This window comes from Telopea speciosissima, chromosome 11 (genome assembly GCF_018873765.1).
Source record: "Telopea speciosissima isolate NSW1024214 ecotype Mountain lineage chromosome 11, Tspe_v1, whole genome shotgun sequence".
NCBI classification, from domain to species: domain Eukaryota; kingdom Viridiplantae; phylum Streptophyta; class Magnoliopsida; order Proteales; family Proteaceae; genus Telopea; species Telopea speciosissima.
The window spans coordinates 40467770-40495698 of NC_057926.1; the positions used below are offsets into that span (position 1 = coordinate 40467770).

At 38.0% G+C, this 27929-nt stretch overlaps 1 protein-coding gene and 1 long non-coding RNA gene across 2 annotated transcripts; one reads left to right on the top strand and one right to left on the bottom strand.

The window, feature by feature from the left end:
- Positions 1–1505: 1505 nt before the first annotated feature.
- Positions 1506–27924, bottom strand: LOC122645732. Its single transcript, XR_006330507.1, has 3 exons — positions 27754–27924; positions 13755–13765; positions 1506–1518 (listed from the first exon to the last, which is right to left on the bottom strand). It is a non-coding gene; the product is annotated as an uncharacterized LOC122645732 (long non-coding RNA).
- LOC122645731 (ent-kaurenoic acid oxidase 2-like) lies at positions 22950–27226 on the top strand. Its single transcript, XM_043839072.1, has 8 exons — positions 22950–23188; positions 25008–25488; positions 25596–25865; positions 26093–26182; positions 26266–26344; positions 26434–26540; positions 26637–26758; positions 27033–27226. The coding sequence occupies exons 1-8, from the start codon at positions 22950–22952 to the stop codon at positions 27136–27138; spliced, it is 1494 nt and encodes a 497-aa protein (XP_043695007.1). The 3' UTR covers positions 27139–27226.
- Positions 27925–27929: the final 5 nt, after the last annotated feature.

A 27929-nucleotide genomic window follows, 5' to 3' on the forward strand; every position in this document is an offset into this window, starting at 1 on the left:
TCTTAGTTAGTCAAATTAAGTCCATAAATCTCAACAAATATAATCAAAATCTTTTAAAAAAATAATTATTTAACTAGGTTCATAATACATAAAATAACAAGTGTTACAGTGAATAGTGTGATCTAGGAAAACTAACTGTCTGTGGGGCTGTTGATTTTTTTCGTAAATCCTAAATTGCACGATAATTCGATTTTCAAAAAAAAATAAATTTATTTGAATTCCTCCCTATCATCATTTTCGTACATGATAGTCTCATTTTACATACATCCAAAAATTAAAATGCACAAATGACCAATCCACATGACAAAATAAACCAGTTTAATTGGATGGCATTCCAACTATGCCTTGGTTGGTAATGCTTTCCCTTAAGATTGCATTGTTACATGCACCAATCATCACGTTTTGGGCGATTCCCAACTGTTTGTACCCAAATTCCACGTACAAATTGGGATTCGGTTATATGTGACATAGGGTCGTGCATTGCACACTGTCATCAAGGAGTTACCATTTTAAATTTGATTTAACAAAGTGGAAAGGTGGGACCCGCCATGGCTGTAGATGGTGGGAGGTTACCAACCCCATATGGCCACATGGCACAGGAGTTTAGCACTTTGGAGTGAAAGTGGCCCCAATACAAGGAAGCAGGTGGAAGTGGTGGTTATGGGAGTTACCAAGTGAATATCTTTTATATAAGACAAAGCCAAGCAAATGAGAAGACATCATCTAACGGATCAACAAAACACCCTGCACTTTATCTTTATTTTATCCTTTCCCTTTTTATCTTTCAGGATGTAATCTTTCATCCTTCTTTGTAATTTTTGCTGGAGTTGGGTTCCAGCCACCAATGCCTCATTGGCTTGTGTTTCAAGGGGCATTCATGTAGGCCTTGCTTAGAGAGTAACTCCAGCAACCATGTCTTTTGGCCCGTGTTTCAGAAGACAACCACCATCATCGAGTTGCGAACTTCATCAGTCCGTGGCTGACAGAGTTGTGGAAGCTTCATCAAGACCGTTTTTGGGAGATGCTTGGAGAACAATTCCAGCAATCTTGTCTTTTGGCCCGTTTCAGAAGGCGACCATTAATATTAAGTTGCAAGCTCCATCAATCCATGGCTGGCAGAGTTGTGAAGCTTCATCAAATTCGTCTCTGTGAGATTATGCGATTCGATCGTAGAACAATGGCAGTGTAAACACCAAGTTGTAAATCTCATCAATGTCGGATTTTGCAAGTTGTAATGACTCCAATCGGATATTGACTGCAAGTAAGCAATTTGATCTTCAATCTTCTTCCTTGCTTTGTCCATCGTGATTTACTTTCACCCAAAAGACCTTAAAGCTACTCAGGCATGGAATGATTCCCTTCTCGTCCTAGTTCGAAGTCAGAACGGACCATTTTTGATCTCTTAGAACAGGCCGTTTTGTCAGTCAAAACATACCGTTTCACTTCGGTCTTAAGTTAGAACGGGCCGTTTCATCTTGGTTGGAAGCTAAGAAAGGCCGTTTCCGGTTCCGTTTGGGCCTGCGTCAAAGGCTCTGGCACACCCGTGCTACCTCCACCACATGCGCTGTGCCCCTGTGTGTAGGTGTTGGATTTCTCACCAACACCAACCTAACTCCATAAATCCATGCGAGCCCCAAGGGAAAATTATCTCCTGTGATTTCCTGTCTGATACAGTTCCCTAGTGCCTCTAATAGGGAGGGGGATGGACCCCATCAGGGCAGTGTGTTCAGGCAGGAGGTAAGGTGGTTATTTCCACCCCCTATGAGAGAGAAATTGCAGGAATTGTATCGAGCAGGGTTCCTTGTCTGGTACAGTGGTCCAGTTCCTCTCCTAGGGGATTGGAAATGACGAGCTAATTCCTTGCCTAAACACACTGCCCGAAGGAGGTTAAAACATCATTTTCGTCTCCCATTGAACTAATCGTCTCTCTTTTTTTTTTTTTTTCTTTTTTTTTTTGTGTGGATTAAGAGCTTGTATAATAGGGGGGGGGGAATTAGAGGATGACGATAGGCCCCAAGGTGGTTTGAACTCATGACCTCTTATTTGAGGAGTCGATATTTTGCCAACTGAGCTGACCCCTTGGGGTAATCGTCTCTCTTTTTTTCTTTAAAGTTGATCATTTTGTTTTAAAATTATTTAATATTTTTTTTAAAAATATTTATTCATCAGTCGCTTTTTATTTTATTCCCGTTAAAGATATCAATATCAGTCTTAGCCGATACCAATTCGATATCGATAAAGATTAAAAAAAATAGAATATCAGTAAAAATTGATATCAATATGGCCTTAGCTCTTTTAATTCCTTCAATTTGAATCAAATCACTTCTCTCTAATGGAGCATCCAAAGGCCTCTATTAAATATGGTCATGCCACCTTAAACTACTTTCTCGTAACTTATTATGTATCGAAACTATTCCCAGACCAGTCAGATTGATTTTACTACTAATTTATTATTATTAAATTTTTTTTTTGGTATTGAATGGATATCGACTGGGATTAAGGGTGTCAATTGGTCCGGTTCTGGGCTATCGGTCTGGTTCCTTAATGGTTTCGGCCCTAAGAGGTCAAGAGTGGAACCGGACCAATAAGTTAATCGGTTCCAAACCTGAGATCCAAGACCATTAACTAATGGGTGGGCCGGTTCTAGTTCCTAATCAGATCCAAGCAGTTCAAAACTTTTATAAAAAAAATATCCCTAACACATGCTTAAGGATGTAAACAGATCGAATTTGGTCGGATAGTGGCATTATCATATTCGTATCCAATTATATTCGGACGGATTCAGATAATATCCTATTAGTTTTTAGACGGATTCAGATAGTTTTCGAATAGTGATTTTTTGAATACAGATTCTCCTAAATGGATATGAATATGGATCGAATACTAATTTTCGACTATCCGTTGACATCTTTATCGTTTTGTTGACAAGGGTTAGGGTTGACACTTACGAGTTCAACAATTACCCATTCTTCTACTCTTCTTAGTCTTTGATTTTCTTATGATTTTTTACTTTTGATTTAATCTTGTATTTATTTTAATAGATATGTGATTCCAAGTATCACAGTGTATAAAACAATATTTATACACACCAATGGAAAATCTAGAAAAAGAATCACATTATCTTAACTTATAAAATTATAAAAGTAAGAAAACAAAATACAATAAGGTAACTTAATCGGATAGATGGGCACAAAGATATATTTCAGACATTTTATTACCGTTGGATTGTTAAACGAAACGGATAATAATCAGTGGAGCTAGATTATCATATTCGTATGCGATTAGTTTTCAGACGGATTCAACTCTTAAACGGATACGAACGCGGGTCGAATATAGATTTTCAAATATCCATTGACATCCTACACATGCTACATATATAAGCACAACAACAACTCAAGCGTTTTCTTATGCTATATATATTCAATAATGTTATAATAAGACTAATTTCAATCACATGAGATATGCAATCCACCGTCATTTTTTTTTTTCTCAAATCATGAAACTAGCCCATATTACCTCTTGTTTTATATTCAATTAATAAGTAGTAGGAACACCACCACTTTGCGAAACTAAGATTTTTTAAGGCACGTTCTTAAGCTAGCATTCCCAAAATGGACCTTTAAATCAACAATCGAATCTTTGTTCTTAAGCTAGCATTCCCAAAATGGACCTTTAAATTAATAATCGAATCTTTATTCTTTAGTAAAATAATGTATGGGACAAGAGATACCAGCCAAAATTGAAAGACTGAAAAAAAAAATAAAGGACTAAAGACCTTAGTTATCATAATCTTTAACTCTAAGAATTATCTAATATATAGAGTTAGGATGTGTATTTGTACTGGTTTCAGTTCAACGATTCCTAATTGGGCTATCGGTTCCAAAACCGTTGGGAGGCAAATTACTTAATCGGCAGACCCAGAACCAGACCAATAACTTAATCAATAGATCTAGAGCCGGACGAATAAACTATTGGGTGGGGCGGTTCTGGTTCCTAACAGGTCATTTCTTATCCAAGATTGACACCCTTAACCAGGATTGATACATAAAACCACTGTGTTCAAATAAAAATAAAAATAGAAAAATGAATAACAATTAAGAGACTTGTGAGAAATTTAATAAGAAATAGAACGATAAAAAAAAGAAGAGCAAATTGCATGCACCCTCTGGTGTTTGAAACAATAACGGAACATCCCCCGTAGTTTCAATATATATGTATTTCCCCCTGACGATTGACGGTGTTAGTTTTGAAAGGTAAAAGACAGTTTTACCCTTTTTACATCCTTGACTAACATGAAGTACCATTTTACCCTTATTTACATCTTCTCCTCCAAACAAAAAATCCCTTAAATCGATTTTTAGGGTTTTGCTACACACCATCTCCGGCGAAGGTGTAGAAGACCAAATCATCCCCGGCAGACCTCCGCTTGCCCAGCCACCCTTCGACGAAGGTTAGTCTCTCCACCGCCCCTCTTTCTCTCTATTTTTTTGTATAGTTCAAACACCTACACCTCCAAATCCAATTGAAGACACATCCCAGGAACCACTCACCCCTATAAACATTCCCACCCCTATTATTTCAGCAACTCACATGATGGCTGGAAACACTGCCATTGCGAATGGAACTCATTTTCTGGTTAAGATTTCAGGACCTCTCTTGCACTCTTTTCCTGAAGATAACAGTATGGATGCTTTGGAGTTCGGATTAAAACCATTTTCAATGTTTTCTTAGCTTATATTCTGAGAAATATTTTTGCTCTCTAATATTTAAGGTTTTACTAATATTGGTAAAAAGGGATTTTAGTTTAACACTACATACCATGATGCTTACAATAGATAGGAGGATCCAAAACGGTCCAAATCCCATGGTATAGAGATTGAACTCAACTAATAAAATAAGAAAAATTTAAATATATTCTAGCCAAATAAGAAAGTTATTTACCTAATGGTCTCTCGAAAAAAAAAAAGCCAAATCTTTTAACCACTTTCTAGATATCATCGGTGTACATAGATTTTGGAAGACAGTCTTTCCATGCTAAATCACAAGAAAAGATGACCACTCAAAACTTCATGGACCATAATTGATCCTGGATGTCTACCATCCCTACAAGGTTCTCTTGTATATAGAGATTGTGCGGCAACTAAAGTTGCGGCTACCATTATCAAGTCATCCTCATCACTTGAAGAGTCATTCTTGAACTGGTATATTGTTGTCATGATGCTAAATATACACAACAAGTAATAAACTTTTAACATAATACGATAAGTAAATTGTTTCAAACATAACTAAAAAAATACAAGATTGTATCATCATACCATCCAAATTAAACATAACACAACCTAAATTGTTTGGACCACCACCACGAATTTAAAAAATACAAGATTGTATCATCATACCATCCAAATTAAACATAACATAAGTAAATTGTTTCAAACAACCACACGATTTAAATAACATCACCCTATAACTCCTCCAATGACCACATCCTCCTGTCGGGCCTACAACCAATGAATGATTCCCTCCACGGTCCTGACTCCCTAATTTGTTTTAAGGCTTTGAGATACATGTCCTTACTTATATCTCAAGTATCTCATCAAGGACACGTGTACATGCCAAAACACTTGTATCGATAGGAGTCACGGCGTGCCATGGCGAAACTTGAAGTAGCCTCAACACTTGCGAGTTGCCTTCTCTATCTTTATCGACATAACTTTCCAACATATCCAAAGCGGTTGTCACACTACCGTTCATACTTCCCTTCCGTTTAGTGTTGGAGTTCTATCTTGTTTATGGTGTAGTCTCTTCCTCAACCTCATTGACTTCAAAGTCATCTAGACCCATTGAAGTGGTGTGGGTTGGTGTAGGTATTTCATCATCAACATCTAGATCATCAATCTCGTTGTCACCCGGTCTTGCGTGTTATCCAAATGACCATCTCCACGGGCATAAGAATCTCCAAATATAATTTGGAGTTCGACCAATGTGCCAAACCTTGATGCCTAAATTTTTTCCATCCTGAATTTGCCTATATACAATATCAAATAAATTATTAGATATTTACTACATAATCAACATAAGACTAAATATAATAGTTTAGATCAAACCAAAGAAGATATTAGTATAGTATTTACCGCTATAGCTTTATCCCAAACCTTTGTCATCGTCAACGATGGTATGCAGGTGATTGAGTTCCATTCAAATCCTGTAGTTTGAAGTAATGACTTGAAACTTCCATAATCTATCCTCATCTTGTTGAACTTGTTCCTTATCATTCCCTATCGAACACCCTACCAAGAGTGGTTTCCAACCGGTCGAATATCATCCTACCCATTCTTCTTTGAAGGTTGCCCCACTCTTGTTGCCGCCTTACATTATCTACCATCAACCGAACTAGTAAGGCAACCTCGTTAGTGGACCAAGATACAGGACCAACTTTTGATTTTCCTTTTGACCTTGATGAAGTAGCCATAATATCGAATAATAACACATACATTATGTAACAAACAATATGAAATAAAAATATCTATTACCCAAAAAAATAAATAGTCATATTCATTACCAAAGAATTGAAGAATGTTGATTAAAAAAAAAAAGAGAGAAATAGGAGGCTTGATCACAATGAGCAAAGCTAGGGTTAGTCCACTTGAAAGAGAACCACTCCTCAACCATAACCAAAAGACCCAAACAATTCCATACAAACATGTTGTTTTCAAGGCTACATATAGGTATTAACCACACTGATTTGGCCCTTTTGGCCAAGAACAAAAGTACTAAAAATTATAGAACAAATTCTGAAGTAAGCGATGGGTAATCTTCAAGTAAGAACAAAAAAATTAGAGAAGACCCACAAATTGTACAAGGAAAGCAATGAGAATTCAGTCCTGTAAGGCCCATAAAAGGGACTGCATAGAAGAACCCATGTGCTTGTTTTTCAAGAAAAACTACTGAATTCTTGAGCTTAATCTTGCTATGCGTGAGGAACCGTTTCTCCTGTCATGAGTTGTTAAAGACAAATCTATCCCAATTACCCAAGGGGGAAAAAGATATATTAAATGCAATTAAAGAGAGGGAAAGAAATTGGAAATATGTGTTTAAGAGCTTAAAAAAAAGATCACGAGATATGCAAACCGGAGACTGTAAAGAGAATGAAGAGAGGGCGAGATTTGGTGGATTTGGAGTGCGTGAGTTGAAAACAGAGAGAGCTCAAAGTTGTGACACGAAGTGTGGAGGTAAGATAAGAGATTAAGAGGGTTTGGACTTTGGAGTTTGGACCTCATGGTTGAAATCTAGGGTTACTTTAATGACTAATGAAGGATTGTGACTCCTTCTTTGTTCAATAAAGTGGTTTGATTTAATATAGGTTTTGATTCAATTGGATTACGATTCTGAGATAATTGGAGCATTAAGCGGTGTGACTTGCAACTGTTGGTTGGTAATAGAGAAGGAACCACAATTTTCTTCTTGATAAAGAAGGAACTTATCTTGTAGTTTGGGTTTTCCATTACACGAGGATGGGACAATGATAAAGGTGATTTGAGTATGGATCTACGATTACGCTCCTAATGCACACCAGCCAATCGAAGCTTAAAACAAGCATCAAAGGGTATATTATGATGAATACATGGATATATTGGATTGTTAGTTGTAAACACAAGACAGCCCTATCATTTCTTTTTTGTTTTTCATTTTCCATATATATATATATATATTTTCCCCTCTTTTCCATCCATGATCAATGGAGTTGTAATAGTAGTAATGTGAGTGTTTTAGACTAAAAGAGAGAGAGAGAGAGAGAGAGAGAGAGAGAGAGAGAATAAATATTGGTAAAAGTAAAAAAAGAGGAGTGTAATTTGGAAAAATTAATAGGATTGCATGCATGGATATGTGCCTGTGGGAGTAATGAGTGGGAATGTGTCAGTGAATGCATGTGATTTGTGAAATGTGAATGTTGAGAATAATATGGGAAAGAGAGAATGTTGGGAATAATATGGAAAAGTAGTGGTAGTACTACTGATCAAATATGAAGAAGTAAGTAGTAGTGGAGATGTGTGGTGGTAGTTCTTTAATATATAGATGTGATGATGAGTTTCAAGTTTAATTGGAGCATTAAGCAGTGTGACTTGCAACTTTCATGATTAATTGTTTATAAAACAAAACAATGATTAGAAAGGGAAAGAGAACTGAACTTTCAAATATATCGAGGAGATATATCTAGGTTTCTAGGATCAAACATCATAATTACCATGTACCCATAAAAGAAGAAGAAAAATTTTAAGACCACCTACTAATCCAAATCTGGTTATTAATTCTTATTTCTTTGAATCATGCTATGTACCGAACACTCAAACGAAGTACAAAGAATATGAACCATGTTCATGTTTTAAAAAACAATACATGATAGATGGGTTGGTTAAGAAAGAGAACATAAAGTAAAACTGGCAAAAAAAAAAACAGAACAAGGAGAAAGGAAGAGTATAACAACAACAGGAGGCGTAAAATCTGACACAAAAACAGATTACATCAAAGGATAGGACCCCAAATTCAATGAGTGCCTGACCAGCAACACCCCCAAAAAAGAAGAAGCTACAAGCAAGCTCATCCGCTATTGAGTTCGCCAATCTCCTCCTCCAAGTAAAGGTGAACTCCCTTGGGAAGATGATTCAGCTATAGTCACTGGTTGGATGAGGAAAGCCTCTAGTTAGCCTTGGTGTTTATACCCACCTTATTTGTTTCATCATTCACATTGCTTCCTAAGAGAATACCTCATACCTCATTCCAGTAGAAGCCAAAGTCAGCAAATGAGATAGCCAATGATCTAGCCAAGCAAGGAGTAATCGCTAATAAGTCCAAAATTATGTAGTGGGGATAGTTAAGACTTCTGAGAGTTTCTTGTTATATAACTTCTGTCCGCTTTGAATAGCCCTATGTGAGCTTACTAGTTTTAACACAAATTCAAGGCTGAAATACTCCATGGATTGGCCTACTAACAACCCCTGCTTAGTGAACAAGTGCCTAGTGCACTTGGTAGCTTGTGGTGCATAAAAGCCCATTGCTACCTCTTTATATTGTTGCTTCCTTCTCTGTATTATTCTTTGAGACTGTTTTTTTCTTTCTACTTCTTCTTCTTCGTTTTAATCCATTCTATCTTGAGCTTCTTGTCCTTTTCCTTTTCTACTTGATGGGTTTCTTTGTTTTCAACAAAAACCATTAAAATTTGCAAGTATGTTGCTGTGGGCAATGAACCCTTCCTCCAGACATACAATGGCACCTTCTCACTAGTCACCCTGCCTGCCTTGCAAAATGTTCAGAAAGCCTTAAATGAGGTTGGGCTTGGAAACCGTATCAAAGCAACTGTTCCATTCAATGCTAATATCTACAATTCCCCTGTTTCAAAGCCAGTCCCTTCTGCTGGTGACTTCAAGTCAGACATACGTGAACTTACAATTGAAATAGTTCAGTACCTCAATGAGAATGATGCCCCTTTCACTGTTAATATCTACCCATTCCTTAGCCTCTATGACAATGAATACTTCCCTGTGGACTATGCTTTCTTTGAGGGGTCAGACAATGGAAACTAGTCCATTGTGGACAAAAAATATCCAATAGCAATGACTGCATCACATGCTTCCTAGACAGTTCAGGATGTTCAGGACAATTACCAATTCTGGAATTGATATAAATAATATTATGAATCAATTGTAGGAGTTATAATGATAGTTTCTTATTTAATGTTATTTCTCCAGGTCCCTGGAACATGTTGTAAAAAATACAGTAGCAGAAATAATAGCAATAAAAATGGAAAAAGAAATCCTAACAAATTAATAACAAAAATAATAAAAATGCAAGTCAAAAGATGAGTGGCAAAACTATTCAACCAACTGTCCCAACTTATGATTCAGTCTGCAAAACTATTCCCCATGAAAAGCTATAGTGCAAGCAATTCCTGCACCTTGAATTTACTAATCAAAGACGGAAGAGAGTAAACCAGAAAACTCCAACTTCACAAAATTTACCATGGAATCATCTAGAGGCATACCAACTTGTAAAATCAAAACCATTTTTATTTGTCATCCATATTGTAATGAATCAAAATGGGAAGCAAAGGGAAGCAAAGGGGTGCTGATCCGTTACAGCAGGAAAAAAATTTAAAAGAAAATAAAAGTAGACTACACTAGATCTAAGATATAAAATTACGAGACCAAATGGGAAGCAAAGGGGTGCTGATCCGTCTATTGTTTTCGGTTGTAGGGTGTAGATCCACTTCACGAGACAAAATCAAAAAAAATTGGATCAGTCTTCCATAATCTCCACACGAGAGACGGTGAGAGGGAGAGAGAGAGAGAGAGAGAGAGAAAATGAACCAAAACAATGACACAGAGAGAGTATATGAGAAGGAGAGAGTGAGGCAGAGAAAGGGAAAGAGCGAGAGAGAAGTGCGAGAGAGTGCGAGAGGGAGAGAGAAACATGGAGAGGGAAACAATGCTACCTTCATGTAGAGATAGAGAGGAAGAGAGAGCGAGAGAGAGAGAGAGAGATCTCACCTAGGGTTGTAGATTGAGCCTTTAGTCGTCTCCCAAATTCGTGGTAGCGAGGCGAGAGAGATGTGAGAGTTGTGTTTTTCTCCAAAAAAACCCGTGATTTGTGACTTTGTTCGTTGCGTCTTGTTCTTTGTTCTTTGCGGACCGTCTCGAGGCAGTCTGAAAACGTTCTTTTGGTGCTCAAGATCTCCGGTTCGTTCTAAAAGAACGAAAAAATGAACCGCAAAACCAAACACTTTTTCATGTTTTTTTGTTCTTTTTGAACAAAAGAACTGTTCAGAACACTATTCTGAACGTTACCAAACGCACCCTTACTAAACACAAGAACAAAATTATTGCAATCTTAGAATCTGTGATGGTTGCCATCAGTTCTGAAGAGATATCCTCTCCTCTGTTTAGCTCTTTGTCGTCTCTAAAAGTGCGAATCCCATCCCGGTCCAACCAGTAAAAGAGATAATCGATGAAGTGGGTGCGAGTGTCCTGACCACAAAAACTCAAGAAGATATCATACATCCCTACCGGGAGGAAGGAGAGGCTTCGTAAGTGTTTACACCCTATTTCGGTCAGTAGACCGAACATAAGACTGATAAAAGCGTGTCTATAATCCTATTCAAACTCGTGTGACCCCGTTCAAATAGGATTGTGAGGGGCAGTTAGTGACCAAAAAATTGTTAGTGACTGTAAATGGTCAGAAAATGGTCAATGATCGAAAACAATCAGTGACAAAAACGATCAATGATTGACGAACGATCAACAAGGTTGTTATTACCAATTCTCAAAGAAGTGGGTAGTTGTGAAACTACCTAGTAACTACAGAAACCACCTGAACTACCAAAGATGCTTATAAAAAGAGAAATTCAAAACAAAGATCCAACAAAATCAAGACACCAAGTCTTTTGTCATTTATCTTTTTTTCTTAAGAGTAGTGTAACGTAGATTTTCATCCATCAACATGTTTTTTGGCTTGCTTCATAAGACATTCATTATCATCAAGTTGTAAACTTCATCAGTTCGGATTTAGTGAGTTGTAAAGACTTCAACAAATACATTGTGCAAAGTATGTAGTTTGATTTCTTCTTCTCTTCTTGGCATTACAATTTTTTATTTTTTAAAGTCTTTGAAGTACTAAGGCACTGATAGAGTCCATCGTCGCTTGGAGCAAATCAGAATAGTTTCTTGATCCATCAACAGTCTCCAGACTGAAAGAACTTGGGGGGAAACAATAAGTTATCTTGGCAGCAGCAAAGTGGAGCTCAAAGAACTTGGGGGGAAACAATTAGTTATCTTGGCAGCAGCAAAGTGGAGCTCCTCCCTTTCTTCTCTTCAATATCGTCGACATGTAGAGTTATAGCGACAGTAGAGTGGAGCTCTCTTACTAGAAAATCCTTAGCGATGACAGGAGGTTCGTAGATCCCCAGAGAAGAAAGAGATAGATGGAAGAAGATGACAATTGAACATTCAGTGGAGGAGACGGATTTGGGTTATGGGTTATGTCTCATAAGGGTAAAATGGTCAATGTAAATTATTGAAGAGTAGTATGACCTTTTTCAAATGTTTAACTATAATTAACTGTTTGAACTAAACGAAAAGGGCTTATTTGTAAATCCCAAAATCATCCAAGAGAGGTCAGTGTAAATGTTGAAACTACGGAGGATGTTCTGTTATTGTTTCAAACACCAGAGTGAAAGTAATTTGGTCTTAAAAAATGGAATTGAAAGAGATAGACAGAGAGCATAGGTCTTCGGTACAAGTGGGATGGGGAGTTCGGTGAATTTTTTTTCTGTTCAGTTCTTCTCATAAAAGAGCGAAAATGATGACTTAACCTCACTCAAGTAATGTATTCGGATAGAGGGTTAGATCGTCATTTCCAGCCTCTTCTCACTGGAAACCGGAGAAGATAATGATCCAGAGGTCGATCATCGATGCTCTTCGGTATGAGTGGAATCCCCGCATCGACCGACCACCGTACAAGGAAGTTTGTTCACGGACGCCTCGTGGTCGTGACTCCCTTATTATATACGGTCCTGCTTCTCAAATGACGCAACACCCAGTCACGACTCACGACATTGGACCACCCTTATAGTATTCTCGAAATACCACAAGTTAAACGTGTCTCCAGAGTATTATGGTAATGTTTATCTATTTATTTTATTTTATTCACAAGTGGATAATTCCAGCATGTTCCAAGCTGGCATGCTTGTACTCGCTGTACTCCGCTTGTGCTACAAGCCTACAACCAAAGAAAAGTCAAAAACTACAACAATGCCAATCTGATGATGAAATCGAATGGTTCAGAAATCCGAAGTAGTATCAAAATGATACTGCGCTCGAACATTCCAGATCAGTTTTTCCAAGGATTGTTATCTTTTTTTATCTTTTGATGAAAGTGTAATCACACAAACCACACACCAATCCCAAAAGGTTAATCAACTTCTGGGGCCAATTCCAAAAGGTTAATCGATTTTTGGGACCGTGGAATGGCGGACATACACAACACACACCAAGGACTGCTATTTATTTATAGATTAAATGTTATTTATTATATCAATTTGGATCCTCCACTGCTGAGCTGTCTGGCAAAGACCGTGCTATGTAGAAATGGAGAGTAGGAAATGATTGCCTTACCCCTGTTTGGGCAAGGGTAAGGCGATAATTTCCTGCTTTGTTGTGTCTGCACAGCACAGTCGTGCCAGGAAACTCGGCAATAGAGGATCTGGATCCACCTCAGTGCTCCATCGGATACCCAATTTGTATCTTCTATCGTCGAGTTGCCCGACAGGATCATGCTGCCCAGACACGGTGAGGTGTGCAATGACCATCTTACCCTCACCTGCCCGAATGCCTTGTCCAAATGGAGGGTAAGACGGTCATTGTGTGCCTCACTGTGTCTCGGTCTGCCTGGCAGCTCGGCAGTAGAGGATCTGGATGGTCGGATATTGGATTTGTACAGCGAATCTCAGAATGCTTTAAAAGCGGAAGGGTAAAAGGTTTCGGAGCTTCTCACCAGTCAAACCAATTCTCGCAAGTTCGACAAGGTTCGATTCCATTCAACTATTCTCTCTTCTCTTGAAGCCGCTGCTTTCTTACATGGTTTGATTTGTCTGAAAGGATTAGTTCTTGTGTTCGATCTATTGTTAGTATTTCAAGTTTTTTTTTTGTCCAATATTCTTTTGTTTAGGGTTTGTGTAGTTAAGTTCTCGTGTTTGTTTTTTTTACTTGATTTTGATCTTAAACTCCCCCTTCTCTCTCGTTCTCTCTGTTTCTGCTTCGATTCTTTCTGTGTTTATCTATGTATTTGCGTATGTAGTTCATATATGTATGAACATGTGTTTATATTGGTGATGTGATTGTGAAAAGTGAAAACAGTAGAGTTTGAGCTAAATTGGACATGTTTTGATCAAACAAAGGTGGAGGAAAAGAAAATAGAATAGGTTTCACAAGATTCACATGATTTGGTTCCTGTTTCTGTGAAAATTTCATGGACCTTACACTCTCTAGGGTGTTGTATACCGAGTTTCTGTTATTGATGTGAAAGAAGTGCAATGATTCTGGGCAATCTCCTGGAAGAATAATACAATGGGAATTAAGAAAAATCAGTTATTTGGAATTTCAAGTTATAGTTATTCATGAAATTTGGGCATTTTCTCATCACTGTTATTATGTCAATGACATTTGATACTTATGCCAATAGTATGGTTTGATTTTGACTCCCCCCCCCCCCCCTCCCATGCATATTCAATTAAGTTCAGTGTTACTGATGCTTATATTCCGAGTATGATCAATGATTATTCGGTCCTTTGTAGTACTTATTAGTCAATGAGAGGATCATGTTTGGAAACCTGAAATTTGATATTGTAAACTTGACTTAAAAAAGAGCTAGTCATACTGAGGAAACCAAAGTTTTTCAAGATTCCATTTCCTTTTCTTTTGAAGTCTTGATATTACAAAATTTTCCAACGGAATCCTTCAGACAGAGAAAATATTGCTCGATATATTGGTAATTGATTGAATGCCAACTATCGTTTTTGAGATGAATTGAATGACCTAAATGTTATATCCATTGGCTTCAGTATTGAATACCTGAAATTCTGCATTTGTTCATTATCAAATTAACTTTGTTATGATTCCAGAGATGCATTTTGCATGACACATTACATTCGCCGGATTGTTTTCATGACTGGTTCTGCTGCAGTCTCAGACATGTGTTTTTAACATAAATGTGTGGTGCCATGTCTCTATGTTTTAATTAATTGTCAAAAGGAGTAATGGGGTTTGAAATTTGAAGGAGGACAGCATCAAAATTTTATGGATACCAAAGTACCTGGCAAAGGGGAATCTCAGGAGCTGACTCGTGAGTCACTAATTGCTATCTCACAGTGCATGCCGGATACAGTGCTTGCTTCAAAGCTCTCATCTGAATCAAACAGCACAAATGCAGTTGAGTTGAAAGAGAGTGACGCAGCTGAAAAGTATAGGTCTAAGCTGATCTCTATTTCCTACACAGATACCGAAACCTCTCCAGCTGCCCTGGAGAACCATAAGGTTTAGCTGGGATTAGAATTCTCTTTTTATGGGAACCACGTGTAATATTAGATTCATATGGTTTGTTGTTTTCTAGAACTACAAGCGTCAAGTGGATGGTGCTACTGTCAATGTCTCGTTGATCCTCTGTATACTTCTTCTGATGTCAACAGAAACGGAGAAATAAAATTTCGTTAATCTTGTATGGTGATGGATGTTGTTTTTTCACTGATAAAGCTTTCTTGTGGCCAATGACTGAATTAGATCTCAATTTCTGTTTGCTATCTTGTTCCTGCTTCCTTAATTTAGATGGGTGATGTTAGATTTGATCTGGCTTGTATATGCTAGACTCTGAAAGCAATGCTCCAGTAGTGGTGTTTTCTTACTTGTTTGGTTGCATTTTTCCTATTCAACTAACAATATCTTCGTCTGTTATTTATTTGAAATGCTAACTTTGTGTGCTATTTGCTTGAAATGTTCATTTTATGGTCGCAACACATTGATTGCAGTAATAGGGCTTTCCAAATATAAATTTTGGTGTGGTTAACTGGTAGACACCCCCAAGCTTTATATTCTATTTGGATGCTAGAATTTCATACCTATAGAGTATTCATTGTAAATTTGCTAATTTTTTGGGTGCGCTTCTGGTGGGTATGGAGAATCTAGGCTTTGTCCACTATTGTGTTTATGGTTCAGATATATGATGCAAGAAAAAATTTTGGTCGTGGCTCTTTTTGATTGGGAGGAATCCAACTAACTAGAGATAAGTAATGTCAAATATCAACCTGCAGATCAACATATGGAAATAATGCCAAAGGTCACCATTTACAAACAATGTTGTCTGTTGTATCATTTTGAGTAGTGATCCCCCCCCCCCCCTGGGCCATTGGGCCCTGTTTCAGTTGGTAGAGTTTCAGGCCACTTCCGTACCCTTTTGGTTTGCGCAAGAACTAAAAATTCCTGAAATGCTTTGATTTCATTCTGGTTTTGAATGTGACAAAGAACACAGCTCAAAACTAGTAATGTAACGAACGCTAGTGACAGTAATTTAACTTCTGTACCCTTTCATAGTTTCATGCCAAATCTTTTGTTAACCAGAAGTGCTGATTATTTGTAGGATTAATGCAGCTGTGGAATGCAATAGAATCATCTGCTCTACGTCTACTTTCCCTTCTGTTGGATTTCTCATACTTCAGCAGTCACAGTTTGAATGATGAAATAAAAAATATATTCTCTATGAAACAACAATGACTCCTTTATGTGTTCCGAACTCTGTTGAACACTCGGTGTATGTTTGAATGCCAACTATTGAAGCTTATAAGCCTGTGTAATTTTTATGCCAGGTGCTATGCCAGATGCTGGCATCCATATCCATCTCTGACTATTCTGTGTTTGAATGACTCTTCTGTGTGTTCCGAACTCTGTCGAAACACTCGGGGTGTAGGTTTGAATGCCAACTATTGAAGCTTATAAGCCTATGTAATTTTTATATCAGGTGCTATGCTGGATGCTGGCTTCTATATGCATCTCTTTGTTACTAGTGTAAGATGTAGATGGAGTCCTGTGTCTGGCATTCTCAACCATCAGATGTGGCATATGTGAATCTGGGTTTGTGTCGATGCAAGTTAGAGAATTCGCTCAAGATTCTTACTTGATCTGAAGGCATTACCAGATGCATGAAACCACAATACAAGGATTGGAAACTATTATTTCCATATTTTGTGTCCATACAGAATTCTAATGATCCTGAAAGAATCTTTCCAGATTTGAGGAGGCATAACCTTATGGGCTAAATATATGACATTTTCCGTTTTCCTTTTTTATTGGGTTTTTTTATCAAATGTGCCCCGGGTGCTAAGAGGGATTTGAGAACCAGGCTTGGGAATCTGATCTTGTGGGTGGGGAACTGGGTTAATTTTATTCTATTATCATACTCTGTTTTGCTCGATCCAGGTACTGATTTAGTCACTCATTGATTAACGTTCCTAATCCAAGATTTTAATCTTTGATTTGTTTAGTTTTCATTCTCTGATCTAGTTGCTAATATTGGTGAGTTTTACCCGATGACATAAACCCCATTAATCACTGATCTAAATACCTGTGGCTCCCCTGTTTTTACCTTATTTTCACCCAGTTTTGATTATCAACCGCAGCCTGATCTGACCATCAGAATTGGGTGAGCTTTGGAGATTATGAAGACCTCCTAAGATAGGAACTCGATCTGTTTTTGAGGGTATCTGATGTACAGATCTGTTAATATCTTAAATCACCCAATTTCTGTCTACTTAGTAACTCAGACCTGAGTTTTTTGGTTTTTTTTTTTTTAAATCTGGCCGTTGAAACTGATTCAGATTTTGTGGTTTAGTCGATCCTGTTTAGTGTGGTACTCACTCCAAGTTTCGGGTTATTTTGATTCTTTGATTTGATTTAATTTCAGAAAATATTATCTCGATTTCGTGCTTAGATTCTGGATTTCCTCAATTACTCTCAAACTTCTGACAGGAAAGTCTCAGACTAATGGATTGGACTAGAGTGTTACAAAGTTTAGAAAGTAGGGGTGCATTTGAACTTCTGGGCAATTTGAGGGGGGTCATTTGATAAAAAAACCCTTTTTTGTTTTATATCACTTTTTCCATTTGCCCTGGTGTATTGTCTTTCTGGAAATTCTTAGAATATATCAGAACGGTTTTTTTTTTTTTTTTTTTTGGGGTAAGAAAATATTTCAGATTTTGATACTGGGAAAATTTTGTAATGACCAAGGTTGGGGAAAAAGTTGTAAATATTCCCAGTTAGTGGCTTTGTTAAGATATACATTGTCTTGAGCCTTAATTAAAGAAAGAAAGCTGTAGAAATGAGAATATAAATAATAATTGATAGATTAAGAATTACAAAAAGTATTATGTGCAACTATGATTTAAGTATTTTGGAAATGTTTTAGATAAATAATAAAAACTAAGATTTTTTAGAATACATTTTCTTAAGTGGTTTTTTTACTCAGTAACAAACACAACTTAGACGAATACTTCTTATTAAAATGTTGCAAAATAAACTACAACAAAATTGTCTTTGCAATAGATAGTTTGTTTTGCAACAATACAAGGGTAAGAATTTCCAGCTCAAAGATATAACAAAAACAAAATCCATGAAACTAATGGTAAAGAAGAGATATAACCCCAAGAGTATCCATAATTAAAAAATGGGATAAAGTCCTCTACACTGGGGCGCAGGGTGTGCCCAGACACAAGGGGGGTGAGCGAAATGACTGCCCCTGTCCCGCCCCATGTGTCTGGGTGCAGCTTGCACCCAAATGCGCTCCGGACAGAGAATGTGCGCCCTTAATAATTATAAAGCTATACCAAAATACATAAGCATGATGAGGAGGCTCTTGCGATTAGATTCTAGGACAAGATGCAATGTCTTATAGTGGACGACAAAGCAAGAGCTTCCAAGGTCAAAGCATAGTTGAATGTTCGGAGTGCCCACAATTGCAACAAAATAACAATACAACAACATTCTCTATTTATAAAAGGTCAAACGTTCTCTGTGCCGGGGGCAAAATGACCAGCTTGCCTCCTTGAATGGTAGGCCATGTGTCTAGGTGTAGGCGGCGCTGCGACACAAAGAACATCAGCCCTTTATAAAAATATGTTTTTTAAGAAATATTCTGTTAGGGTTCCCATATGACCTCTAAATGGATTTTTTTCCCCCACTTTGGTTTGAGAAAGATTTAAGGGCCTCTTTTACACCATGAGTTGTGGATTTTGACTCGGACTTTTAATGCTCTAGAGATTGATTATATGATAGGATGTTCGCATAATCCTCTTTTTGTTTGTTGGGTCGTACCTAAAGCATGGTGGTGTTCAACTATTCAAAGAAAAAACATTTAATCAAATTGAAGGAATATATTAGCTTAGCTTTTGACCATACTTTCGAAAATCGAATCAAACACAACCATGAGTGTTTGGCCTGAATCAAACCGCATATTTTTTCTAAATTTGTTCCCATATTTGCTTCTTAGTTTCAGCTAGTCAATTTCAAGTAGGCTAATACCTCCTACCAAGAACAACTTTCTCATTTTAATTAGAGATGTAAACAGATATTCAAAAATTCGTATTCGATCATTGTTCGTATCCGTTTAGGAGAATTCAAATTCGTCTGAAACTAATCGGATACGAATATGATAATCCCCCTATCCGATCGATTATTATCCGATTCGTTTAGTAATCCCGACGGTAATAAAATATCTGAAACATATCTTTATGTCTGTTTATCTTTTTAAGTTACCTTATTGGTATCTGAACATATCTTTGTGTCCGTTTATCTTTTTAAGTTACCTTATTGGATTTTGTTATCTTATTTTTATAAAATTATAAGTTATGATAATGTGATTCTTTTTCTATATTTTCTATTGGTTTATATATATTGTTTTATACAATGTGATACATGAAATCACATATCTATGTGAGAAAATCAAAGACTAAGAAGAATAAAAGAAAGGGTAAATATTGAACTCTCAAGTCTCAACCTTAACCCTCATCATAAAAACGGTAAAGATGTCAATGGATAGTCGAAAATTCGTATTCGATCTGCGTTCATATCTATTTAGGAGAATCCATATTTAAAAAGTCACTATCCGAAAACTATCCAAATCCGTCCGAAAACCGGTAGGATATTATCTGAATCCGTCCGAATATAAACGGATACGAATATGATAATGCTACTATCCGACCGAATGCGATCCATTTACATCTCTAATTTTAATAGTTTCAAAGAAAAATAGAACATTGTTTTTTTCAAGGAGAGATTGTTTCTTGATTCGAACCCATGATCACAAAGTGGCAATGGAGCAACCTTACTGTTGCGCAGAGATCTACCTTAATCCAACCAATACGAAGAAAAATTACTACCTACACTCTCAACGTCTAAAAATTGAATTTGTAGTCTCCAAATCTCCTCATCTAATGGCAAGAGAGTTCTTTAACCACTAAAAGTGCATCAGAAAGAGAATGGTGACCCTGTTCAATTATTGTTCTAGAACCTTCTTAAGAACCATTATGCTTGACATAACTTGGTCAAATTTGTTTTTCTGTTTTTATAATCACATGTTATTTTAACTGGATTGTAAGAAACAAGGTGGTTCATGGTTCGGCCAAGGCTGACCCATCTTTTATTATTCGGTCTGTAACTAAGTGACTTGATGACATGAGCATTTGTCCCCCATCCCCTACAACACCCCTATATTACTCTACCTTTCAGCAATCGAAATACACTTGTATCTGAGCTCCCCCAGTACTCTATCGGGGGATCCAGAGGGCTCGTTAACGATAGAGGGTGGTCATAGATCAACTGTCTTTTCCTCACTAAAATGGATTTAGATATGAAGTATAAGGACAGGTATAATTTAACAATTTGGTCAGCCTTATCGTCACGACGCCTGATCATCTTACGATGAAAAGCAGGTATATTCCATGGTAAACCACAACGAGTAAGCGAGAAACTTATATCATCTAATCCTACTTCATCTTATATCTCTTAATTTTCTGCACAATGGCCTATTTTAAGTTGTGCAGGGATTTCTGATCCGTAGCTAAAATTAACCGGTTGGGCTTTTTCAATTTTGATAGATGGATAACATAATCTAACTTCTGCAAGTGTACATACTACTATAAATATGGTGGAGGCGAAATTAATAGACTTACTTAAAGGTTGGACATCAACCATAAAATCTGGGATCAATCTTCAAGAGGTCTTTTGCAGCAACAATGATCTGTACTCTTATCTTCACCTTTCGGATCATACAACAATCCCCTGGAATATTGTTCATAACTTTTTGGAATTGGCAGAATTAACAACCAATTTTTCAACAGTAACTTTCAGTTTATGTATTGATAACTTAGTCCTGGAACATCTTGGAAACCTAGCTCGGAAATCCATTGAGGATTGGATTATAAATCCTACAATGGATAGGGTTGTACTTGGTCATTAGTTTAATATATTTTCTATTTCATCAGAAAAAAAAATTTGGGTTACCAAATTAAAGCAATGATTTTAATGGAATAAACTGTGCACAAAGAAGTCTTATAAAATTCTTACCTAATATAACTTAAGCCAGCTTATAATTCTTATTAGGGAAGTGCCATTAATACTAGCATTAAATAGAGTCCTAAACCTTAATATCTAATTAATTAATTCAAGACATACCTAAAATAGAGTTCCAAAATCGATATATGAGCTTACCTTTTTCAATAGTCTTCCCTAATAAAGTTACCATTAATTCAACATTTATTTCTTATATCCTTATTGGGATGATCTTATTGACACTTTCTTTGCAAACTCAATGTTGTAACTTGTAAGGACTCTTTCAAAGTCTCCCTCCTAACCAATGAAGGATTTTATTATCTTCTCCTCTTGGAAAGAAATTTTAAATAATTCCAATAGATGTTATAAGCAAGTGATTTGTGGGAGTATACTAATGAGGTCTACTAAAATGGCATCATTGTATATTGGAGGGCAATAAAGTCATTTCATAAAAAGAGGAGTGAGAGACACAGAGAGTGGTTGTGTATGCTACCCTAGGCGAATGTTCTCTGTGCTGCAGCACAGGCTGCGCCCAGGCACATGGGCAGCCTGTGCAGGGGGACAGGGTGGTCATTGCGCCCACCCCCATGTTCCTGGGCGCAGCCTACGCTTTGGCATAGAGAACAACGCTCCTATTAATTATTATGCTTACGTACATAAGAATTTTTTCTTCTTGAAAAATTAAAAAAAAAAATCTGTGTGTAGACGTAGTGAATGTGTCATGCTTAAAGAGAGGAATCACGCACACCACATCATTCATGATATGAGAAACGGTTTCCTTAACTAGAATCTATAACCCTGTTTAATTATAGGGAAAAAACCCTTTGTTCAAGAGTGTCGCTTACGCCAACACTCCCATGAGTCTATCTCTCTCCTCCCCATATGAAAAGACACATCTACCCTCTTGTTTTGAGGAGGAGAGAGATAGAAACATGGGAGCACTGGCGTAGATTACACCCCCGGACCAAAAACTTCTTCCCAAATATAAAAGGAAAAAGGAGTTTATCCAGAAACGTGGCTCCTACAGCTAGACATGGGCCCATGAAATGACCAACTCCGCCTCCCAATAAAGACGGAAATGCTCTCACTTGCGTTCCTATTGATCTCCGCACTGGTGTCATGCTCACGCCCCAACCTCCCATATAAGACGAAAATGCTCCCGCTCGCATTCCCATTGGCCCCCGTACAGGCGTCATGCTCCCACCTCAGACCCAACTCCGGATCCTCTCCAATGAGCCCGCCAACTCAATGAGTGCCCATTGAGCATCCAACAGTTGGGCTGGCTGGCACACATCCCTAAGCATGCACCAGGATGTATGCCAAGCAACCCAACCGTCAGATGCCTAATTGGGCACTCATTTGGCGGATGCATCCAAGGAGAGGAGCCCGACACCCCCGCCTCCCAATAAAGAGAGAAATGCTTTGAATTGGGATCCTTTCCTTGGAGGGCATCACGAGTGTCCAATGAGGCATCTGATGGTTGGGCTGTACCGCACACATCTTAATGTGTGCTCAATCCAAATACTTCCACTCACAGTCCCATTGGCCCTCGCACTGGGAAAGAAAACTCTCCCTCTTATATAAAATGCCGGTCAGATTCTAATTCAACCGTTCACATCCAGCTTGACAGCAGCTACTCCACAGCCTTCTCTCTCTCTCTCTCTCTCTCTCTCTCTCTCTCTCTCTAACTATAAATACAGGTACAGTCAACAAAGGGGGGGAGTAACTAGAGAGAAACGTATGAGCTGCTAAGCCAATTGGGTTTCGCGGAGAGAATTTTGCAAACAGAGAGGAGAGCGTAGGAGAGAAAAGATGGAGATGAGTGGGTTACTGTGTGCGGTGGGTTTCACAGTTTTGTTTGGTGGGATGGTTGCTTTGTTTGGGTTGATCAAGAATGTGAATGTTTGGTTATATGAAACCAAATTGGGTGAGAAAAGGTTTAACCTCCCTCCAGGCGATCTGGGTTGGCCTTTCATTGGTAATATGTGGACTTTCCTCAGAGCTTTCAAGTCCAATGATCCTGATTCCTTCTTCGTCAGCTATTACAACAGGTCAGTTTCCCCTTTATTTTCTTCTTTCTCTTTTATGAAAAAGAAAAAAAATCTCTCTTTCACTCTCTTGGTGTTTCTCTTGTTTTATGTACTTTGTCCTTTGGAATAATTGTCAGAGAAGAAAGGTTCAAAGATGTCAGAGGCGGTTCTTTGGACATGAGCAGAGTCATATTTTTTTTTGATAAAACATGAGCAGAGTCAGTTGTCTGTCATTTTCAAAGCCCATTTCCCCTTTTCTTTTCCGCTGTTCGTGTGTTCATGTTGGTGCATTTTGTATGGTTTCTATTAGGGGTGCAAGTTTGGCTCTGTCGGTCTGAATCCGCCTTGGTCAGTTCGAGGCCAAATAAGGCTTGGGCTGAGATATTTGACCTTGATGGCGGGTCAGGGTTAGAAATTTCTAGTATTGAGTTAGGGTCGGGTTGGGTTAGGGTTGAGGCCTCGGGTTAAACTTGGTCCAATCCTAATTTAAATTATACTATAAAATATATACTGATATAATATATGCAGTATAAACTTTAAATGTTGTCCATTCCAGCCCATGCATTTCTTTCTCCCTCCCCATGATCAGGGTCAATCAGGGTCAACCCGGCTTGACCCTGAGGGCGAGTCAGGGTTGGATTTGTCTGGCCCTGAGTCAGGGTCGGGTCAGGCCTGGGCCCATCTAAGGGGACTTAGGGTTGGGTTAGGGTTCTATAAAGCCTGGCCCAACCCAACCCTATTGCAGCCCTAGTTTCTATCATGGTTTTTATTCTTGGGATCGGTCTAGGCCAAAATCGATCCGATACCGATCCGAATTATTTTTACTTTTTAATAAAAATCAATTTTTTATTACCTTTTTACCCTTTGGCTATATCATTAGATCAGTATTGGATCGATCAAGATTTGGAATCTGCCTCAGCCGATCGATCTAAGATTATGAACCATGGTTCCTATAATTTTGTTTTGTAGACAGAAATTGCTCGTTCCATAAGATTGTTGACGAGAGGAAACCCTCACAACATAGTTTTAGCTCACTACCTATCCGGGAATCGGCTAGTTTCCAAACCGATATTAATATTGACATGTATCAGTCGATATCGATTGTATTAAATATTTTTGTCCTTAAAGATATCGATACCAATATTTTTTTTGGGTAAAAATATCGATACCAATATGGATTGTGATCATTTTATCCTCCGTCCGGACTATATCATCGAACCAATATTGGTATTTACGGGAAAGGCTGCATATATTATGACCCTCCCCAAACCCCGCGGTGCAAGGGAGTATGACTCTTCCCAAACCCCGCGAGAGCTTCGTACACTGGGTACACCCTTTATGTTGGCTGATTTCGATACATCTATGCCCATTGGACTATTTACTCTCTCTCTCTGTAGATGTCTCTTTTATTCATTGTTGTACCGGGCTGAATGCTGCACATGGGAAGTCCAGACCCATACAGAATGGATGGCTGCTATACAAAAGCCCAATAAAGCCCAATACTGAATCCAGCCCAATATTTCAAAATCTGAATCACAATAAGGGAGCTTGCAGAGGCAAAGCTCAGCACCAAGGATCCAGATCCTTTACGGCATGCTGCCCGTAGCGGTCTGAGCGGTACAGATTGAGCCGTGCATGCAAAGACCGCCTTACCCCTGTCCAAACACCTTGCCCGAGTGGGGGTAAGGCGGTCATTGCTCACGCAGCCCAGTCTGCACCGCACAGGCCGCTATGGTCAGCTGCGCCGTAGACGATCTGAATTGCAGCACCAAACACTTCATAATGGTATTGGGAGATTGATTCTGATGAGAACTTTGATGTTTTTTTTTTGAAAATGCAGATATAGTCGAATCCCTGGAGTTTACAAAGCCTACATGTTTGGAAACCCATGTATCATGGTTACAGCACCTGAACCTGCAAAACAAGTCTTGATGGATGATGAAAATTTCGGAGCCGGTTGGCCTAAAGCCACTCTTGAATTGATTGGAAAGAAATCCTTCATAGGCATCTCCGACGAAGAACATAAGCGTCTCCGGAAGCTAACTGCAGCTCCTGTCAATGGCCATGAAGCATTATCTGTTTACATGAAGTATATTGAGGAAACTGCAGTGTCTTCCCTGGAGAAATGGTCTGGTATGGGTGAAATTGAGTTCTTGACAGAGCTCAGAAGGTTCACTTTCAGGATAATTATGTACATTTTCCTTGGCACCGAGAGCGAACAAATTATGACAGATCTAGAGAAGGAATATACTGCTCTTAACCATGGAGTCAGAGCCATGGCCATTGATATCCCCGGATTCGCGTATCATAAAGCACTCAAGGTGAGGCCTTAGAAGCTTCTTTACTGCTAGTTGATGATATTTTGATTTCACACAAATCAAATTTTTGTTTCTATTATTGGAATTGAGATGGGTTCTGTTGTTCTCAGGCTCGGAGAAAACTGGTAGCTGTTTTTCAATCTGCTGTGAATGAAAGAAGGCAGAGGAAAGCTGGTGGTATTTCTGATCCCGGCAGGAGGAAAGACATGATGGATGCTCTGCTAGATGTCAAAGATGAAAAGGGCAGAGAATTGAATGATGAGGAGATTATTGATGTTCTTCTCATGTACTTAAATGCTGGCCATGAATCTTCCGGCCACATCACGATGTGGGCAACTCTCTTCCTCCAACACCACCCAGAAGTATTCAAGAAAGCAAAGGTGAAACAGAGAATCCAGCTCAATCATGAGTACTTCTAGTCCTTGGTTCATTTCAGAAGTTCAATATGAATGCTCACTGATATGATCTACATTAGAAATGTTTCTGTATTACTCAGGCTGGCAAATTGTAACTCTGGAGAGTCAATCCTATCTGGCTGGATAAGTTCACTTCAAGATTTGAGTGATTATATGTTTCTTGCCAACTGAACTTTGCTGAAATGAATCAGGTGGAGCAAGAGGAGATTGTAAAGAATCGACCACCTGGGCAGAAGGGATTGACACTAAAGGAAGTCAGACAAATGGATTATCTTTCTAAGGTATGAACTCTGTTCAAGAGATTCTCACAAATTGATTCAGTACTTCAAATATAAACAATAACAATCTGAACTTGGTTTTGTAGGTGATCGATGAAACTCTGCGTATCATTAATATCTCACTAGTGGTTTTCCGGGAGGCCAGAAAAGATATGAATTTGAGTGGTCAGTTTTTCAACTATATTTCCTTTCTATTGATAATAATTTTTCATGATAGTTGGTAGTTCACTGAAATGGAATTACCTGCTTTTCAGGTTACCTTGTACCCAAGGGATGGAAAGTTTTGGTCTGGTTCAGGACTGTTAATTTGGATCCTGAAATTTATCCTAATCCAAAGGAATTCAATCCATCCAGATGGGATGTAAGTGATATCATGCATTTGTTTTTGTTTCTGTTAACATAAATATGTATCCATGATACCCTGTTGTCTGATATGTAAAAAGTGCTTTGTGCCCAGGATTACATACCAAAACCAGGAACTTTCCTTCCCTTTGGAGCAGGAAACAGGCTTTGCCCTGGAAATGATCTTGCAAAGCTAGAGATCAGTATTTTTCTCCACCATTTTCTCCTCAATTATCAGTGAGTTCAATTTCTCTTTCTGTTTTTTTTTTTTAAATTTATCTGAACTAGTTTATTTTTATTTTCTTTAAATGAACATAGAAATGTTTTTGAGGATAGTTTTAGAGTTTTCTTTACAAAAGAAATTTGAAAAAATAAAATAATAATAGAACAATATTGAGATGCTTTTGATCAAGAAAAAAAAGGGACAAAATTTTCACTACATACATTCTAGAGGCTATATGTATATAATCCATCTATCTTATTTGAAACTAAATTAATTGTCCATGTACAGGCTCGAACGGCTTGATCCAGCATCTTCACTGAGGTACTTACCTCATACAAGGCCTGCAGACAATTGCCGAGCAAGAATTGAGAAAGTCTCATCACCAGCTGTGTAAACAGAGGGATATTATACTATCATATCAGTATAATGTTACTCTGATTCCAGAAATAAATGAGCTTTAAACATTTTACTATCATCATCATCATCAACTGCCTTCAATAATATAGATTATGTTGATTATGGAGAGTAGGAATACATTAACTATGTGCTAGTTATAGGAGTCCATGTCCTATAACCAACATCTGCATTGGAATCCATGTCCTTTGGAACCGCAATGCTTAGGAACATATGTCTAGGAGTCGAAGTCAGCACATAATGATGAATGTTTGTGCTGCAAAATTTCTTGAGAAGTCAATGCGATTTGGGGTCTCAAGAGATCCAATGAGTTTGAGAACTAACAGTAACCAAATTGTACATGACTACATGGTAGATGAGGAATTGTTAATAACACAAATTGCAGACTCAGTGCTGCTATCTACAAAATGACTATGCTTAGGCAGATGACTTACAACTCTGTTCAAATGGAAACAGAATCTGAATTGAACAGTGGGAGTGTCCTTTTCTTAGAGTCTCTAGTTCATATTTTTTGAGTTAATATATTAAATTTTCTATCTTTTCTTTAATTTCAATGGAAATAAATTAACATACAAGGCGGGAGTGGTGGAATTACCAAACCAAGTGATTCACTAAGCTTCGAGTTCACCTCAATGATCTCGCCGGAAATTGGAGAGTTGACATCACTGGTTGCTTTCAAACTTTCCACAGCTCCAAAGCTGCCAGCTTTAGAAACTGAACCCCCTGGTTATGGCAACTCAACAAACACAACCTCTCCAAGATGATCATGTA

Coding starts and splice junctions, on each gene's coding strand:
- LOC122645731 (XM_043839072.1), top strand. CDS start 22,950: ATGGAGATGAGTGGGTTACTGTGTGCGGTGGGTTTCACAGTTTTGTTT. Junction 25,866..26,092: donor AAGTATTCAAGAAAGCAAAG/GTGAAACAGAGA, acceptor GAAATGAATCAG/GTGGAGCAAGAGGAGATTGT. Junction 26,183..26,265: donor AAATGGATTATCTTTCTAAG/GTATGAACTCTG, acceptor TTGGTTTTGTAG/GTGATCGATGAAACTCTGCG.